The sequence below is a fragment of the Artibeus jamaicensis genome, unplaced genomic scaffold, assembly GCF_021234435.1.
Source record: "Artibeus jamaicensis isolate MK-2021 breed Jamaican fruit bat unplaced genomic scaffold, CSHL_Jam_final contig_548, whole genome shotgun sequence".
In the NCBI taxonomy this organism is placed as follows: Eukaryota; Metazoa; Chordata; class Mammalia; order Chiroptera; family Phyllostomidae; genus Artibeus; species Artibeus jamaicensis.
In genome coordinates, this window is record NW_026521883.1 from 2,792,603 (window position 1) to 2,812,415 (window position 19,813).

Here is a 19,813-nt window from a genome sequence, read left to right on the forward strand (position 1 = left end):
GGTTTGAAGGCTGGCACTCAATCCACTGAACCACACCAGCCAGGGCCAAATCATTATTTTAGAAAGAATAATACTTCCAGTCAGTAAATGTATTGGAGGGAATAATGGGAAAGGATTTCAGTTAGTGGTAGAAGACTAAAGATTTTTTAAAAATATATTTTATTGATGCCCTGGCTGATATAGCTCAGTGGATTGAGTGCAGGCCTGTGAACCAAAGCATTGCCGGTTTGATTCCCAGTCAGGGCACATGCCTGGGTTGCCGTATCCCCAGTATGGGGTGTGCTAGAGGCAACCACACGTTGATGTTTCACTTTCTCTTTCTTCCTCCCTTCCCCAGCTCTCTAAAATTAAAAAATACATATTTTATTGATTATGCCATTATACTTGTCCCAATTTTCCCCACTTTACCCCCCTCCACCTGGTATCTCCTTTCCCTCTAGCAGTCACCACCCCCCCCTTAGTTCATGCCCTGGGTTGTACATATAAGTTCTTTGGCTTCTCCTTTTCCTGTACTATTCTTGACATCCCCCTGTTTTGTACCTACCAAGTAATGCTTCTTAGTCCCTGTACCTTCTCTCCATTCCTTCCCCTCCCCCCTCCCAGTTGCTAACCCTCCAAATGATCTCCATATCTATGATTCTGTTCCTATTCTGGTTGTTTGCTTAGTTTGTATTTTTCTTTTTACTTTTGGATTTCAGTTAATAGTTGTGAATTTGTTGCCCTCTTAATATTCATAGTTTTGATCATCTTTTTCTTAAATAAATTCCTTTAACATTTCATGTAATAATGTCTTAGTGATGATGAACTCCTTTAGCTTTACCTTGATCTTAAAAGCAGCAAGAGAAAAGCAGAGAGTTACCTGCAAAGGAGTTCCCATAGGACTATCAGCTGATTTCTTAAACTTAGCAGGCAAGAAGGGACTGGCAAGAAGTATTCAAAGTGATGAAAAGTAAGGACCTACAACCTGGATGACTCTATCCAGCAAAGTTATCATTTAGAATGGAAGGACAGATAAAGTGCTTCCTAGACAAGAAGCCTACAGATTGAAGAGTTAATGGAGAATAAAAGAATATGTTCATTATTAGAATAAGGTTAATTTTAAATTTTGATTTAGACATGATTTATATTAATAAAGTCGTTTGATGTAGACATAATCTCTGCTTTCACTTATTTTATAGTTTATAATTTAATTCATTTGATTCTTCGAACTAGAACTACATTGAAAAGTACACAACTATTCACATGGAAAATAATAACACATAATAATACAAGAATAAACTCTGTGTTTTATATACCCACCACTGTAAATCTACTTTTGCCCCACCTTGTATTTATGGGATGATTCTAGGGTGGTTGAAATCAGGCAGTATTGGTCTTGGAATTGCAAAGGAAAATTCTGTACAGCTTTAAGGAGAAACAATTTGAAAACAAAGTGTGACGTATTTAGATCAGGGAAAGCCATAGATCTTTGGACTAAGTGTAGATTTTTTTGTATTGAGTTGTTACATTCACTAAAGTGAACAAATTTTAAATTACAAATAAGTGATTACAGGTACACGTACCAGGTATGTATACCTGTAATCACCCAGGACACAATATAGCATAATACCATCAAAGCAGGCCTCCCACATGCCTCTTACCAGTCATTATCCCACAAAATAACTGCTTTAGCCTCTGTGACCACAGGTTAGCATTTCTGTTGAACCTCATGAATGAATCATAGACTGTGTTGCTCTCTTGTTTGTGTAAAGTGACTGTTTTGAGTGAAGGAATTTAAAAAATAGGTGTTTTAGTTGTCTATACTCAAACAATTTACTTAAAAACATTTTAGGAATTCCAGCAAGTTGATGTGAAACACTAAGAAAGTGCACAAAGATAGTGTTGTGTAGAAGATTGATAATCTGTTAGAGGAAGAGTCCACTGAGTGCCATACACACATAAAAAGTAAAGTGCAATTAATTTTTAAAAGAAAAATTAACTATCTAGTTTGTCTGCTTTTGTGATTTGTTAGGACTTTAATCAGTTTCTGGACCAAGTACTGAAAACTATGATCAGTTGCCTGTTATGTCAGTAACAAGTAGCAACAGTGTCATATCAATATGTGACATCTTTAGGACATTAGACACTGTGCAGGGCTTCACAAATGCTCTTCTATTGCAGTGTGGTGAGGATTAGACACAGTCTTCATTTCACTGAGGAGATAAGTTTTCCTTAGTTCCCACATGCTTCTTGAATTGTGACTATCTCTGTATGCATGGTCAATAAAAATGTATTCAATGAGTGATATTTAATACATACATTATTTTTCATTTGAGCCTCACAAAATCCCTGCAATTTTAGTGGTATTATACCTGTTTTATTTATAAGGAAAGAATACCCTACAGGGATTAAGTAATTTGTCCAAAATCACAAAGTTAATAAGGGGCAGACCTAGAATTCAAATCCATGTCTGTCTGGCTCAAACACTCATGTCTCTATTATGTGACATTCATCTATCCAATTATATTTAAAGTAAATACTTTGTAAATTCTAATAGGATCATTTGATTAAAATATTAATGTGCAAATTATAACCCAATAGGGCTTTTTAAAAGGTAATGATTTAAGAGATAAAAGATCTTTAGTGAATGAATGATTCTCAGACTTTAGCCAGGGTCTTACATAGAATTATGATAAAATTCTATGAGTCTTTAAATGCCTTGCTTATGCGGCAGTGGTCAGGTGGCACATTCTTCAGTGTTATATCACATCCTAACTGGAACTAGGTAAATATCTAATTTCCAATTATCTATTGGAGAGAACCCATTGAACTAGTCTTATCTCAGGTCTGTAGAAAACAAGTTTTTAAAAAAATTAATTGTATAATATAGTTCTGGTTTACAAATTACTAATTTCTGGATGTGTTATGTAATTAGAAATACAAAATTATTTCATTAGAAACTTTCTTTAAAATCTTGAAGGCAGGAAAACTCTGGGTCCTAAAATAATACATACAGGAAGTAATCAGTACGCACTTACTTGGTATTGTCAGGAAAATCACTTACGCAGGATGCTGTTTTTAACTAGAACTTGATGTTTTAAGCATCAAAACATTTTTTAAAAGTTCTTTATAAGATGGAAGCATAGGTAGAAACATTGTACCTCCTCCCACAACCAAGTTTAAGGACAATAAAGATTTAGAAACAGAAACACAACCAAAACAGACAAAAAATTGAACTGTATGGAAGTCCAACAAACAACTTCATCCAGACCAGTAAGAATGGTGGAGTCAGTGGCTGGCAGAGAGGGGTCTAGGCAGGAAAAAGCGGCTGGACCCACCCAGGCGCACAGGTGGGGGTTGGCAGATCCCAGGTGTGGGGTGGCAACGGGCAGACCCAGTGAGGGTGCAAGGCAGCTGGCTGACCATGGTCACACATTCACAGGCAGATAAACCAGGCAAAAAAAATGAGCAGTGAGACAGACTGCTCAACCCAGGGCGCCAGCACCGGGAATTAAAGCCTAAAGGCACCAACTGGAGAAATTTTCAGGGATTGAGGTGCCGGGAAAGGCTCCCACTCTCACAGGAGAGTTTGTTGGAGAGATCCACAGGGTCTTAGAATGTACCCAAGCCCACCCACCCAGAAACCAGCACTAGAAGGGCCCAATTTGCTTGTGGGAAGCAGCAGAGGGGACTGAAATCTGAGAGAGAGCAGAACAAACACCATGGCCCCTCTCTGACCCCACCCCCACATACAGCATCACAACCCACCAGGGGTGCCACGCCCTGGTGGACAGGTAAGGCTCCGTCCCTCATACATAACAGGTGTGACCTGACCAAAAATTATGGCTCAAGCAGAAGAACAAGCTCAAAGCCCCAGAGTCAATACTTTTAAGCAACCAAGAGATAGCCAACCTATCAGATGCACAGCTCAAAACACTGGTGATCAGAATGCTCACAGAACTGGTTGATTTTGGTTGCAAATTAGATGAAAAAATGAAGGCTACACTAAATGAAATGAAGAAAAATACACAGGGAACAAATAGTAATGGAAACAAAACTGGGACTCAGATCAATGGAGTGGACCAAGGGAAGAAAGAAAAAACCAAACAAAAGAAGGAAGAAATAAGAATTTTAAAAAATGAAGAGAGGCTTAGGATCCTCCGGGACATCATTAAATGTTCCAACATGCTATTTATAGGGGTACCAGAAGGGGAAGAGGAAGAGCAACAAGTGGAAAACTTATTTGAACAAATAATACAGGAGAACTTCCCCAATCTGGCAAAGGAAATAGACTTCCAGGAAATCCAGGAAGCTCAGAGAGTCCCAAAGAAGTTGGACCCAAGGAAGAACACGCCAAGGCACATCATAATTACATTAGCCAAGATTAAAATGGAGAGAATTCTAGAAGCCGCAAGAGATAAGGGGACAGTCACCTACAAAGGAGTCCCCATCAGACTGTCAGCTAATTTCTCAAAAGAAACCTTATAGGCAAGAAGGGAATAGAAAGAAGTATTGCAAATCATGAAAGGCAAGGACCTACATCCAAGATTGCTCTATCCAGCAAAACTTTCATTCAGGATGGAAGGGCAGATAAAGTGCTTCTCAGATAAGGTCAAATTCAAGGAGTTCACACCAAGCCCTTATTATATGAAATGTTAAAGGGACTTACCTAAGAAAAAGAAAAAAATATGGACAGCGAAAGGACAGCAAACTCACAGTTATTAACAACCACACCTAAAACAAAAGCAAACTAAGCAAACAATAGAACAGGAACAGAACCACAGAATGGAGATCACATGGAGGGTTAGCAACAGGGGAGTGGGAGGAGGAGAGGTGGGGAGAAGGTACAGAGAATAAGTAGCATAGACGGTAGGTAGAAAATAGATGGGGGGAGGGCAAGAATAGTATGGGAAATGTTGAGTCTAAAGAACTTATGACACATGGACATGAACTAAAGGGGGGAATGGTGGGGGAGGGGTGTTCAGGGTGGAGGGGAATGAAGGGGTGGAAATGGGACAAGTGTAATGGCACAGTCAAAATATATTTAAATTTCTGAATAAAAATTAAAGTTCTTTATAAAAGTAACAGGCACATAGTAAAAGTTCAGATATTACAGAATTATATATTCATTTTCGTTCACAATGAAAGTGACAGTGTATAAAAGTGAGACTTGTTAAATACATTCATAATTTGTGTTTTTCATGCAGTGATACATATTAATTAATGGATCTTATATCTTTTTAATTTCAAAAGTCATACTTTAATACAGTCTCACTGTAAAGAATTCAACTATGACAGAAACTGTACTAAATGAAGGTGAAAATTCTACTTCATCAACTTACTTCCTTGCTACTCCCTCTCAGTTTCTTGATTGATGTGTATAACTATGTTATAAACAGTTGGAGTGCAACTTTCTAGTACCTTTTCCTTGTCTGTGTATGAGGTCTGTCCAGAAGGTATACAGCAATGCAATGTGAAAAGTATAGACATTTATTGAAGAAGATATAAAATACCAGGAATATTGTAGAGAGGACAGTGATGCCTCAGTCCCCTTTCAAGTAGACACCTTAGGACCTCACAGAGGTCTCCTAGTCACCATCAGCTGCCCCATTATATTTTCCCAGATCTCCTCAATGGTCTGAAATCTCTTCCTTTTGAAAAGTGATTTTAGTTTTGGGAAAAGCCAGAAGTTGCAGGGCACCAAGTCTGGGCTGTACGGGGGGCTGAGTCTCTTGGGTGATTTCATGTTTCGCCAGAAAACTCAGTAACTGATGTGATGCCTGAGTGGGTGTGTTGTGATGAAGCGGCCAATCACCAGTTGCCCATAGCTGTGGCCTCTGAGTCATCCCAGAGGAATGTTCGAACTTAATGCAAAATTTGATTTAGATTCATTGCTCTACTGTCTCGGTCATTTTGAATGTGATGACCACACGGTGCAATTGCTCACTCAGTGGTGTCTCCTGGTGACTGGTAAAGTCGTCATTGTTTGTGCATGTGCGTTCCAGTCTACTCTCCTTGGCTTCCAGGTTACATTTATTGCACACACCATTATTTTTTTTTTTTTTTACTTTTTATTGATTATGCCATTATATTTGTTCTATCCCCCTCCATTCCCCTCTACCCTGCACACCCCTCCCCCACCATCCCCCCCTTTAGTTCATGAACACGTGTCTCAAGTTCTTTAGATTCTGTATTTCCCCTACTATTCTTATCCTACCTCCTATCTATTTTCTATCTACTGTCTATGCTATTTATTTTCTGTACCTTCTCCCCCCTTCTCCTTCTCCCTCTCCCCTGTTGCTAATCCTCCACATGATCTTCATTTCTATGGTTCACTCCTGATCTAGCTGTCCTCTTAGTTTGCTTTTGTTCTAGGTGTGGTTGTTGATAACCATGAGTTTGCTATCCTTTCACTGTTCATCTTTTTTATTTTCTTAGGTAAGTCCCTTTAACATTTCATGTAATAAGGGCTTGGTGATGATGAACTCCTTGAATTTGATCTTATCTGAGAAGCACTTTATCTGTCCTTCCATTCTAAATGAAAACTTTGCTGGATAGAGCAATCTTGGATGTAGGTCCTTGCCCTTCAAGACTTGGAATACCTCTTTCCAGCCCCTTCTTGCCTGTAAGGTCTCTTTTGAGAAATCCGCTGACAGTCTGATGGGAACTCCTTTGTAGGTGACTGTCCCCTTATCTCTTACTGCTTCTAGGATTCTCTCCTTCATTTTAATCTTGGCTAATGTAATGATGATGTGCCTTGGTGTGTTCCTTCTTAGGTCCAACTTCTTTGGGACTCTCTGAGCTTCCTGGATTTCCTGGAAGTCTATTTCCTTTGCCAGATTGGGGAAGTTCTCCTTTATTATTTGTTCAGATAAGGTTTCCACTCGTGGCTGTTTTTCTTCCCCTTCTGGTACCCCTATAATTCAAATGTTGGAGCATTTAAAGATGTCCTGGAGGTTCCTAAGCCTCTCCTCATTTTTTGAATTCTTGTTTCTTCATTCTTTTCTGTTTGGTCATTTTTTCCTTCCTTGTGGTCTACTCCCTTGATTTGAGTCCCAATTTCCTTTCCATTACTATTGGTTTCCTGTGTATTTCCATTCATTTCAATTAGTTTAGCCTTCATATGTTCCTCTAATTTGTGACTAAAATCAACCAGTTCTGTGAGCATCCTGATCACCAGTGTTTTGAACTGTGCATCTGAAAGTTTAGCTGTTTCTTCAACGCTTAGCTTTATCGGCTCTGGGGCTCTGAATTGTTCTTGAGCCATGTTTTTATCTGTTTGTGCCTGTTACGTATGAGGAGCGGAGCCTTAGTTGTTTACTAGGGCAGGGCCATCCAGGTCGCTGGTTTGTTACGCTGTATGTGGGGATGGGGTCAGAGAGGGAGCACTGGCGGTCCTCTCCACTCGACCAGTCTGTCCCACCGCTCACCCCAGCCTGTTTATCTGAGCGGAAATGTGTGAGCCCGCCGCCCTGTGCCTTGAGGTCTCAATGCTCGCCTCTTCACTGGTTTATCTGCACACAAATGCTCAACCGACCAGACAGCCAGCTGTGCCTCTTCCCTGTGTCCGCCCGTAGCTAGCCCGTACCTGGGATCTGTGCCTTTGGCTGCCTATGCACCACCCCATCGGGGATCTTTTTGGCCATCCCGCTCTGCTGCTGGCTTCGCCCGTCTTACTGGTTTAGCTGAGCATTTCGTTGTTTTCGGACTCTGTATTGTCGATTTTCTGTGTGGTTTGGTTACGTTTATTGTTGTTAAAACTTTGTTGTTTTTAGATTTGGTTGTGCGCGGACATAAGGTGTTTCCACCTACGCCTCCATCTTGGCAGAACTCCCATTCTTGTTATATTAACAATGGTTGGACTTTTTCTGGACACACCTTGTATACATACATGTCTAGTTTTAATTTTTACAATATTAGTGAGAACCTAATACATACCTAATATTTTGCAATTTGAGTTTTTTCATTGAACAATGTATTTTAGTGATCCTTCTGTGTCAGAGTAGAGAGATTTCCCTGTTTTTTAAATGGCTTCAAAGAGCTTAATATAAATTTTATTTTCATGCTCACTTCTTAAGAGTCATAAAAACAATCAAATAGGAAAAATAAATATATGGCCCGAGAGTTTTCCATATACAAAAACTGTTTCTTTGCCTAGGAGGTACCTAATTTTTCTATCAAGTATACTCCATAAAGTTTCCAAAGTTTGTATGTACTCCAAAAAAGGGTAAAAGTGATGCTTTTATGCTCTCATCAACAATATATGAAAATGTCCCTTTTTCCTACATTCTGCCAATAATAAATGAGGTAACTCTTTATGCTGATATGACAATAAGTATTTTGTAATTACTTTACTTTCTATTTTGTTGGTAAACACAGATGTAAATAATATTTCACATGTTTATTAGCACTTCTGTTAATTTTCAAATCATGGACTTTGTTCATTTTTTAATCTGTATTTTTGGGTTTTAGTGTCATTAATGATTTGATATGTTAGATATTTTCCCTATACTGGCATTTTAAAAATATTTTTGTGTGTGGTCTTTTTTACTACACTAAAGTTGTACATTTTTATGTAGTGAAATACATTGTTTATTTTATAGTACTGGGTTTTCACTCTTGTTTAAGAAAATCTTTACAAATATACGCAGTGCTGGCCAAGATGGAGGCATAAGTAGAAGCCCTTCGCTTCCTCCCACAACCAAAAGGAGGATAACAACTAATTTAAAGTCAATAAACAACCAGAAGCACCAGAAAATCAAACTGCATGGAACTGCAATAACCAAGGAATTAAAGTAAAAGTCAACCAGAATAACCAGATCAGTAAGGCAGTGGACCACGTGGGAATGGCTGATTTAAGGGGAAACTAAGATTTAGAGTTGGCTGTGGACTACGGTGGTTGCCCTGGTGGGAGAAACTCCAGGTCTCAATCAAGAGTGTATTGGAAAGTGCACTAGAGACAGCCAGTAAGCTGCACTGTTCCTTCTCCGGCCTTTCCCCCATAGGCAGCTCACAGTGCAGCAAAGAGTGTTGATCTGCCTGTGAATATCTAAGGCTCTGCCCCCTTACAACTTACCAGGGGTGCCAAGACAAAGAAATATGCCCAAATGAAAGAACAGAGCAAAGCCTTAGAAAGAGAACTGAGTGATGAGGAGATAGCCAAACTATCTGATGGAGAATTTAAAGCTCTGGTAATTAAAATGTTCACAGAATTGATTGAGGTTGGTTGGAAAATGAAAAAACAAATGAAAGACACCCAAAATGAAATAAAGCAAAATATTCAGGGAACCAACAATGACAGGAAGGAAACCAAGACTCAAATCAATGATTTTGAACAAAAAGAATAAATAAACATCCAACTGGAACAGAATGAATAAACAAGAATTTTTTAAAAATGAAGATATGCTGAGGAGTCTCTGGGACAACCTGAAACGCTTCAATATCCAAATTATAGGGATGCCAGAAGGAGAACAACAGCAAGAAACTGAAAACTTATTTGAACAAATAATGAAGGAAAACTTCCCCAATCTGGAGAAAGAAATAGACTTTTAGGAAGCCCAGATAGTCCCAAAGAAGTTGGACCCAAAGAGGAACACATCAAGGCACATCATCATTAGGTTACCCAAGATTAAAGGTAGAGAGAATCCTAAAAACAGCAAGAGGAAAGGAGAGAGTTACCTGCAAAGGAGAGTACCCATAAGGCTTATCAGCTGATTTCTTGAAAAAAACCTTACAGAATAGAAGGGGCTGGAAAGAAGTATTGGAAGTCATGAAACAAGGACCTACATCCAAGATTGCTCTATCCAGCAAAGCTTTCATTTAGAATGGAAGGAAGGGCAGAGAAAGTGCTTCCCAGATAAGGTCAAGTTAAAGGAGTTCATCATCACCAAGTATGAAATGTTAAAGGGACTTATCTAAGAAAAAGAAGATAAAAAATATGAGCAGTAAAATGACAACAAACTCATACCTATTATTAATAACTGAACCTAAAAGAAAAAAACAACAAAAAACTAAAACAACTAGAACAGGAACAGAATCAGAGAAATGGACATCACATGGAGGGATTTTAGTGGGGAGGGGAAGGAAGGAATAGGGGGAAAGGGTACAGGGAAGAAGAATAATTAGATGGGGAGAGAGAAAATGGTATAGGAAACAGGATTCAAAGAACTTATATGTATGGTTCATGGACATGAACTAAGTAAGGGGCAGGGGAATTCTGGAGGGTTGGAGAGGCAAGGCAGAGGGGGGATATAAAGGGGGGAAAATTGGGAAAACTATAATAGCATAATCAATAAAAATACTTAAAAAATCTTTACAAATATAAAATGTATCTTTTCATACTGTCATAATTATTTTATATTGGTAATGTTTTATCTGTAATGTCAACATTTATCATTTTTAATTCACCTGTCACTTGGTATGAGAGGCATTTTTATGAAAAATTTTCTGAAATGTATTAAAATACTTTAGTACTTTCTTTAAAACATATAAGAATATAATTATACTAAGCTATGAGGAAGATTCTTCTATGTTAACATAGCAGTACTCTCTGGAGCTAATAGGTTATGTACAGATTTGAAATATCTATAACAGATGCCCTGAGAATGTAGTTCTCTTTGAACTCCTTATTTCTCCTCATAGTTTGAAGTTATTTTCTATAGAATTCAGCAAACTCCTATTTTGTTGCTAAGTATATTTCTTCATCTTATCTTGTATTAATTTTCTCCTTCAAGTGTTTTAAGTTGGGCAATTAGGAAATACAAGCTAGTTGGGATTCTTACTGAACTGAGGCTTAAAAGGAGTTTAAAATGCACAGGTCCTCTGACCTAGCAATGCTGCTAGAAATGGGAAATAAGCACAGAAGTGTTTACTAGAAACTTCTTTTGCAACAACAGTGGTGACGTCAGTAACTAAACAAGTACATGCATGCCATTGGGAATGGCAGTGTGTGTAACTGCGATCAGACTGGCTGGTAGCTTGGCACTGCAACTTAATTGTTGACGTTGGACAAATTGTTGAATGTCTTCATGCTGCCTCACTTTGTTCCTTTAAAATGAGGATAATAAGAGGGTTGGGAATGACAAATAAGTTATTACCATAGCGTGCCTAACAATATAAGAATAAATAGTAATGGTGAAGTGATTGGATATGAAGTTTACAAAATATGGAAAATTGATAGGAAAGAGATTTGAGTTGGAGGCTGGTTCTATTATGTGTGTGATTTAGGGGAATGTATTTTGTGTTTTAGAAACTTCATGAAGAAAATTGTCAATTCTAACTTTATTCATGTGCCCTTGTAGTTTAAAGTTCTAGCTTTTAAAGCTACAAAATAATATCACAATGTTCTCTAAAGGCCTAAAAAGGAGAGTTCCCAGCTTGCTTTGTTGCTTATTGAAGTTTAACAATGTTCAGATTCTACAAGTTGCTTTAGAACACATACTAGGGACATCAAATCAGATACCCTGTAGCTAGCAAGAGGTTTTGTAAAAACTGTGTTCTCTTCTTAGATTAGGTCATGAGAACTGCAGAAATCTCTAGCATCACCATCACTTTTAATAGGTAATTGTTTCTATCATTGTGTGGGGCAGAAGTTAGGAAAGAGGAGAGATTTCTAAGCACATTACTAAACCAGGTAAAGGAAAGAGCTGCCATACTCTTTCCATCATCCATTAAACAGTATGATATCCATTTACACTCTTTCTTTTTAAAAATTATGACTAAAGTCAAGATAAATGAATAGAAATATGACTTTGGAGGAGAGGTGCTTTTACTTATTGTCACTCTGAACTTTTTTTAAAAAGTCTTAATCTAATCTTCATTTTTGCAGTTTAAATGATAGAGGATATAAGTTGACTAATTCAGCAGATCTTTATTTATGTAGCTTCTACTATATGCCTAGCTCTTCAAATCAGAGGAATCAGAAGCTTAAAAAAAGTATCACTTCAAGATTTTCATTGTGAAATATACTTTTGTTAGCCTCTTTCCAGGGCAAAACTTTATCTGTTTACTTATAGTATTTTATTTATAAATCTGTTGGAACCAGTTTAGCTATTCATTGAGAAAACATTAACATAAAATTATTTTCTTAGTTTATGTGAACTTACTTACATTGAACTATCTTAAAACATGGTATGGTTTTCAATGAACGGGTGATAAATGTGGCCATGTTTGTGACTAGACACTTGACTAGAGCACAGCTTCATTCTTTCAAATTGTACAGAAAAGTTAATAAGGTTTTTTTACTCTTAAATCCACTTGAAATATGTACTTCAGTTTATGATTCACACTTAGGAAAAATCTGTTTTTTCCTTTTCCTGTTTCCTTTTCATTTTCATTCTTTTGTTTCTGTCTTCTGTTGTTGCCTTTCCTTTACCTTCTGAATTCCTTTCTTTCCTTTCCTGTAGGCACTGATGTTCTTTACATTGGCCCTCTGAAAGGTGAGCCTTGCCACAATTGAAAACAAAATGTGTTGGTCTGCTTTAGCTATATCCTTATCTTAATTCTATTACACTGATTTTTATCCCCAGAATTCCAACAACTTGCCTTGTTATTGTATGATCTAATGTTACACAATTAGAGTGTTAAAAGTTAGTTTCACATGTTTTCAAGACAGGTAAAGTAATGTACTGAGCTTTCTTCCAGAATGATGTTTGGGTTTCACAATGTAGTTTTATATCATTAATAGCATGTGTTACTGAAAACCAAGATTCTCTACTTCATACTTACTATTTGTTTTTTGTGTTGTTTATTAGGAAGTATATATTCAAGCCCAGGACTTTATAGTAAAACAATGACCCCCACATACGACGCTCATGATGGAAGCCCCTTGTCACCGACTTCTGCGTGGTTCGGTGACAGTGCATTGTCAGAAGGCAACCCTGGGATACTTGCTGTCAGTCAGCCAATCACATCACCAGAAATCTTGGCAAAAATGTTCAAGCCTCAGGCTCTTCTTGACAAAGCAAAAACCAACCAAGGGTAAGTTTCATAATATAGATACAATTGAAGAATTTCTTATCCAGTTAGAAGTAGAAATAGTTTATTGAATCTGTCTTGCTTTGTTCCACTGCTCTTGTTCCTTTGTCCAGGTGGCTTGATTCCTCAAGATCTCTCATGGAACAAGACGTGAAGGAAAATGAGGCCTTGCTGCTCCGATTCAAGTATTACAGCTTTTTTGATTTGAATCCAAAGGTACCAAGGGTTTAGAGGAATTTCTTCTTTTTGTTTCCTTTTTGTTTTGTTCATTTGGATGTTTGTTTTTTGGAAGTTGGTGGGGTAAGAAATTGTAAATAGCAAGTCTTGAATCATAAAAACCCAAAGCAATAGACAAAGGTGTGTATTTTAACTAACTGTATTGTTTTAGTAAGTTGAAAACATAACTAAACTTTTGATTTGCGTATCAAAGGCACAAATTTGGTAAAAGACATGGAATTGGTAAAGTTAGTTTTTGGATTTTTTTCATACCTCTCTTCATCTGTACTTTAGGTAAAAGAAAAGTTTCTGAAAGGTTACCTTTCAATTATATACCAAAATACACTGCTTTAAAAAACTTTAAAGTCTACAAACCTTCCTGTCTTATAGCCAAACATTGTAATATGTTATTACTATTGAATGATTGCTACAGAAGTACTTTGTTTTCCTGATAATATTTAAGTTTATTATAAAAATATGGAATGTTTTATCCCAGAAAAGATATGGCACACAGATTTAGATCTTTTGCTTCCCTAGCATCAGTAAGGGGGGGTCTCAAGTACCCCCCAACTGTCTTATCTTTTTCAGGTCTAGGTTATAATCTAGATTTTTAATGTATATAGTTAACATTTTTAGTAAGTGCCTAAATAATTCATTATACGACAGTACAATACATAGTAGAACCATTAAAAATCATTGTAGTGCCAAGGGGAAGGGTTTGCAGGAACAAGTATAAAGGACACATGGACAATAACAAGGGGGGAGAAACAGGAGGGAGGTGAGGAGGGCTGGTGGTAAAAGGCAGAAAACCGGAACAACAGTTCAAATAAAAATTTAAAAATGTAAAAAAAAATCATTGTAGTTCCTTTTTTAGGCCATAACCTATCTAATTTTATTAAAACCAAAAAGGCTTTGGGAACATAAGTATATTTGCTGAGGCAGGAAAGAGAGTTATGTATTTTGTTAACATTCTAAGATTTTATTAATACATTAGTATTGATTTTTTAAATATAAATAAATAGAATTTAATAGCATAAGTAAATCTTTTCTACAAGTCTCTATATGCACCCTCTATTTTGGATTCTTAAAATAATTCCTGTGTCTAAGGACCTGCCACTTTGTCTGGGTATCCTTTTTACACAGTGAGCAAGATGTTCCTGAAATAATTAATTTACTGTCTGATCGTGACATTTTAGTGTGGCAAGTTGTAATAATAATACAGAATAGCGATCAGTTCTGCCTTTAATGTCTTCAAGTTAGATTCCTTGTGTTAAGGACTAATATCTAATGGTCATTTCCCTTGAAAGCAATATACAGAATTGGTTTCTAACATTGAATAATAATAATCTTTTGGCATATTTCATTGTCATTTTTAATGGAAAATTAGATGTAGATATATATATCCATCCCCATAGGTATATTTATTATTGCATATTTGATAATGAATAAAATTTCATAAAAATTGTGTATATTAAATTTTTCTTGTAAAGTTTTAAAGTTTTCAAACTCTTTATTATTAAAAGTGATGTATTATAAAAGAACCGTGTCTCTTTTGCTGCAGTATGATGCAATCAGAATCAATCAGCTTTATGAGCAGGCCAAATGGGCTATTCTCCTAGAAGAAATTGAATGCACAGAAGAAGAAATGATGATGTTTGCAGCCTTGCAGGTAGTGAAGAGTACTGGTAAATGGGACTTGTGGGGGGAAGAGGATATGGAATTATTTTTAAGTAGTGAAGTAGCATAGTAATCCAGTAGCATTTTAATAGTGTTTGCATTTTTGCTGTGCAGAAAGTGAATAGATACTTAGGAAGGTAAAATACATGTATGACTTGTGTTTAATCTTTTGTCTCATCTAAGAATTTAGTTAGTATACTTAATAGTTACTTTTCTGTGTCTTACAGGAGAAAAGTTAACCTCCTACCCCCAGATGTATATTAACTATTCACTTTTTTTTTGGGAAACAGTCTATATTAAAAACACGATTTCTAAAATGAAGCTTACTTGCATAATTTCATAAACAGTTGGGTTGATAATATTTGTAAAATGGGCTATGGCAGAAACAATACCCTTTAGAAGATAAAATTTTAAGAAACTAGTGAAACTGACCATGAATATCAATAGGTTTTTAGAAAGATAATCCTTTATAAGTAGGTAGCTAATGTTTTATTATCATTGAGCGTATTTTCATGTCTGTTGGCCATCTGTATGTCCTCTTTGGAGAAGGGTCTATTCAAGTTCTTTGCCCATTTTTTAATTGGGTTTTTTTTTGGTGTTCTTTTCTAAGTACTTTATAAATTTTGGATATTAACCCCTTATCAGATGTATTGGCAAATATGTATTCCCATTCTGTGAATTGTCTTTATTTATTTACTTATTTATTTGCTGTACAAAACTTTTTAGTTTGATGTAGTCTCATTTATTTATTTATTTTTTTTCTTATGTTTCCCTTACCTGGGGAGATACAGCTGATAAAATATTGCTATGAGAAATGTTTGAGATTTTGCTGCCTATGTTTTCTTCTATGATTTTTATGGTTTTGGATCTGACATTTAAGTCTTTAATCCATTTTGAATTTATTCTTGTGTGTAATGCAAGAAGGTGATCTAGTTTCATTTTCTGCATGTATCTGTCCAATTTTCCCAACACCATTTATTGAATAAACTGTCTTTAGTCCATTGTATGTGCTTGCTTCCTCTGTTACATATTAACTGACTATAAAGGTGTGAGTTTACTTCTGAGCTCTCTATGTCTGTTTTTATGCCAGTACCAGGCTGTTTCAGAGGAACAATTTTATTGAAAATCCCTCAGTTGGTTATGACTTTTTACCTATATCTTGCTCTTAGATTATGGGCTTGTAATTTTTCAGTGAGAGTTTTACCAATGAAAGAATGATACATGTAAAATATATATGGGAAAAACCACAGATTTTCATTGTAGGTTATTTCTATCTTTATTGTGCATTTTTTTAAAAGCCAGCATAACAGTGTTTAGCACCTAATAGGTGTTCAAAAAGTATTTGTTGAATGAATATACACACGTTCATATTGTCACAGAAATGGGATTATTCTGCAGCTTCCCCACACCGGACGTACAGTGGATAATCCATTTCAGTGCAGTAAAAAATACCTCAGAGACCATGGATTTTAATTTGGGGAGACTGAATGTCCCTAAGCACAGTGCTCCCGGACTACTTTAGAATCTAGATTTAATGAAGAATTTCGTATTACAAATCCCTTAAGTTGTTAGAAGCCTTCCCAGAGACTGACCTGAAGGCCCGAGGTAGCCATCCAGTATCAGAAGGGGGAGACTTTGAAAGCATGACCAAGAGATAGATGCCTACTATTTTTTATTTCAGATACCTTATACTCTAGGCTGTTCTCCTTGGTGCTTCTGGTTCCTTGTGTAAAATAAATCTGCAGTAGTAAAAAAAAAAAAGGTAATTCATAATAAGAAGCTGTGGATAAAAAAAATAAAGTAGAAAAGGTAGTGCCCTGGCTGGTGTAGCTCAGTGGATTGAGCGCTAGCCTGCTAACCAGAGGATCACAGTTTGATTCCCAGTCAGGGACATGCCTGGGTTGCAGGCCAGTTCCCAGCAGGGGACACATGAGAGGCAACCATACATAGTTATTTCTCTCCCTCTCTCCTTCTCTTCCCCTCTAAAGATAAATAAATAAAATCTTTAAAAAAAAAAAGAGAAAGAAAAGTTAGTAATACTGTTTTTAAAGCATTAACTATAGGACCTTTTGCATCAGAATCACCTAAGGAACTTAGTAAAATACAGATTCCAGGGTGGACCCCAGAGTTGCTGAATCAAAACCCCTGGGAGTGACCCTAGGAATCTATTTTTTAACCAGCTCTCCACATGATTCGTAATCTACTCTGACATTCGAGGCCACTGCCTGTGACAGCCTCAGCCTCCCTTCCGTCCTCCCACCGGAAGGAGCTCTTTCCAGCACAGCTGAAGGCGTAACCACAGACTTTTCGTTACTAATTCCCTAAATCTTAAAATTGCCTCAGATTAGTTCATTAAATGCTCTCATGAATAGATTATATTCAGTGAATATACTTCAGAAAGTTGGAGTGCTATTTAGTGCTTTGAAGAGTATGTGATTTGAAAGTTCTGTTTATTATTGTATAAAGCCTGTCTGTGGTTTAGCATTAAAATCTAATTGGTAATATTCTAAGTCACGTACCTAAATGTATTTAGAATTGTGACTACTTAATCTATATCCAGAGGTTTTTGTTTATATAAAGTAGCTATCCGTGTTTCTGCATGTATATATATAGTCACCTGTAATCATCTTATTCAACATCTCCCCCTGGGCGTGTTTTCAGCATTGAATTGAGGAATGGGGGAAAATGCAGCTTTAGCTTTCAACATGACATTGACAACTAACTTTCTGGGTAATAGTGGAATTACAAGGTAATCAGTGTTAATCCATTTCTACACTTGACCTTATGCATATTCTTTTCATTTAATATATATTGGTTCCAGGCCCTGTTCTAGACATAGGGAATAAATAGTGCAGTGGAGGACATCAAAATATCTCTGCTTGTGTAGAGTTTAGTGGAGGATGTGTTTATCACTAAGGCCTAGCACCTTCCAAACTTGGAATTTATTTGTATATGCCCAAATATCTCTCTGCATTTGGACAGATGTTTATTAGCACACTTAGGACATTGATTTCAGGTGCCATCACCTTTATTTTCCTATTGTTCTAGTTCCTGGACACTTTTATCTTTTCACATTAAGTAATGAAAACCATTCACTATAGATGTAAATAATAATCTCATTAGAACAGTCATTTATTTTTTTAATATATTTTATTGATTATGGTATTACAGTTGTCCCATATTTTTCTCCCCTTTATTTCCCTCCACCCCACGCCACCAGCATTCCTTCTCCCTAGGTCATGCCCTGGGTCGTACATATAAGTTCTTTGGCTTCTCCATTTCCTATACTATTCTTAACTCCCACCTCCCCTGTCTGTTTTGTGCCTACCATTTATGCCTCTTATTCCCTGTACCTTTTCCCCCCCTCCTCCCTCTTCCTCTATGCTGATAACCGTTCCACGTGATCTTCATTTCTGTGATTCTGTTCCTGTTTTAGTTGTTTGCTTAGTTTGTTGTTTTTGTCTTAGGTTCAGTTGTTGATAGTTGTGAGTTAGAACAGTCATTTAAATAACATTTCTGGTTTCAGTATCATATCAATAAGCTGTCAATCATGACATCAGAGAATCATTTGAACAACAGTGACAAAGAAGTTGATGAAGTTGATGCTGCCCTTTCAGACCTGGAGATTACTTTGGAAGGTGGTAAAACGTCAACAATTCTGGTAGAGTGAATCTTTTGTCTACTAATTACTTTGAATTGATGCTTACCTTTTTGTCGATTTAGGTTGTCGTGAAGTATTTGGGGGGTATAGAGAAATATTTAATGCTTCAGAGAATTCAGACATCAGTTTTCCAGAAACTTTAAAAATTAATATTGTTCTATCTCTGGTGCCTCCAACACAGTAAAGATAGGTCTTCTGATATTCTGCACGCTGTCTTACAAGTGGTAGTGGAACGTTCCTGGAGAGGAAAAGTTAATCTTGAGTCATGGTAAAATCCATTTAGTGGTCTCCTAATTTGATATATTACAAAAAGAAGAGAGAAATGGATCTCAGGAAAATTTTTAAATGCTAAGTTTAGTTTTATGATTCTGAAGCTTAGAGATTAGTTATTACAGAAGACACATTTATCTTGGGGCTGTTATGATTTACAAAATATCCATATGCAGATAAAAACAGTTTTAGCTAGTATCAACAGTGTATTCTTGTGGGTTGTATAAACTGCCATTTGATCAAACATTACTAGCTTTTTATGACATTTTGTACTATATGACCACATAATATGACTATACCTTTACAATCTTCATAATCTGTGTTTTAGGTAAGTAAGCTGGTTCTTGATGTCAGATAGTAAATATTAAGAGTTCTCATTTCATGAAAATAAGAAAAAATGATTAAATTATTTCCCCAGGGAGACATCACTTCAATTCCTGAACTTGCTGACTATATTAAAGTTTTCAAGTAAGTACAAAAAATGTAGGAATTCCAAATACTAATGAGTAATAAGTTTCAGTCTTATAGTTTCATTCACACTATTGAAATTTACAGTAAATTTGACTGGCAAATGCATCTGTAAAAGCAGTTACCAATTAGATGAATTAAAATGAGGGGAAATAACCGTTTGTACCATATTAAAATTACAGTACTCTTTGTTTTAGCCAGTAATCATTTTTCTTAAGAAAAAAAAAGACTATAGCCTAGATCGCATCACGTACACTGCGGTGCCCGCAGTGCATCACAGTCAGTGTGAGCGGCCTGCCTGGGGGAAGCACGGTGCAGAAGGAACTCTTATTGCCAGCGGTTATTGCCTTGTTCAGAGCACCAGATTCTATTGAATTCTATCCATTTGTTCATGAAACATTTTGTAATCAAGGTTCCAGTGTATGTTATGTAAACTTTTAACACTTAGTCTGGTCGTATTTCACAGAATCACAAGAGCCAGATATTTAGGCAGAGCGGGGAAAGAGGAAAGAAGGTGATGTAGAATGTAATATACAAAGCCATTATGGAATGAAGTGTTTACTGTAG

At 36.6% G+C, this 19,813-nt stretch overlaps 1 protein-coding gene across 8 annotated transcripts in view; it reads left to right on the top strand.

Moving 5' to 3' along the window:
* FERMT2 (FERM domain containing kindlin 2) overlaps window positions 1-19,813 on the top strand; it is an 85,326-nt gene that overhangs the window by 51,973 nt on the left and 13,540 nt on the right. For 5 of the 8 annotated variants that reach the window (XM_053669984.1, XM_053669989.1, XM_053669983.1 and 2 more), the window contains 6 exons: window positions 12,384-12,416; window positions 12,732-12,957; window positions 13,068-13,170; window positions 14,732-14,839; window positions 18,374-18,508; window positions 19,197-19,246. In XM_053669984.1, coding sequence (XP_053525959.1) covers window positions 12,384-12,416; window positions 12,732-12,957; window positions 13,068-13,170; window positions 14,732-14,839; window positions 18,374-18,508; window positions 19,197-19,246 — 655 coding nt within the window. The remainder of the gene's footprint in view (window positions 1-12,383; window positions 12,417-12,731; window positions 12,958-13,067; window positions 13,171-14,731; window positions 14,840-18,373; window positions 18,509-19,196; window positions 19,247-19,813) is intronic. The other 3 variants (XM_053669986.1, XM_053669988.1, XM_037155778.2) reach the window with 1 other exon arrangement.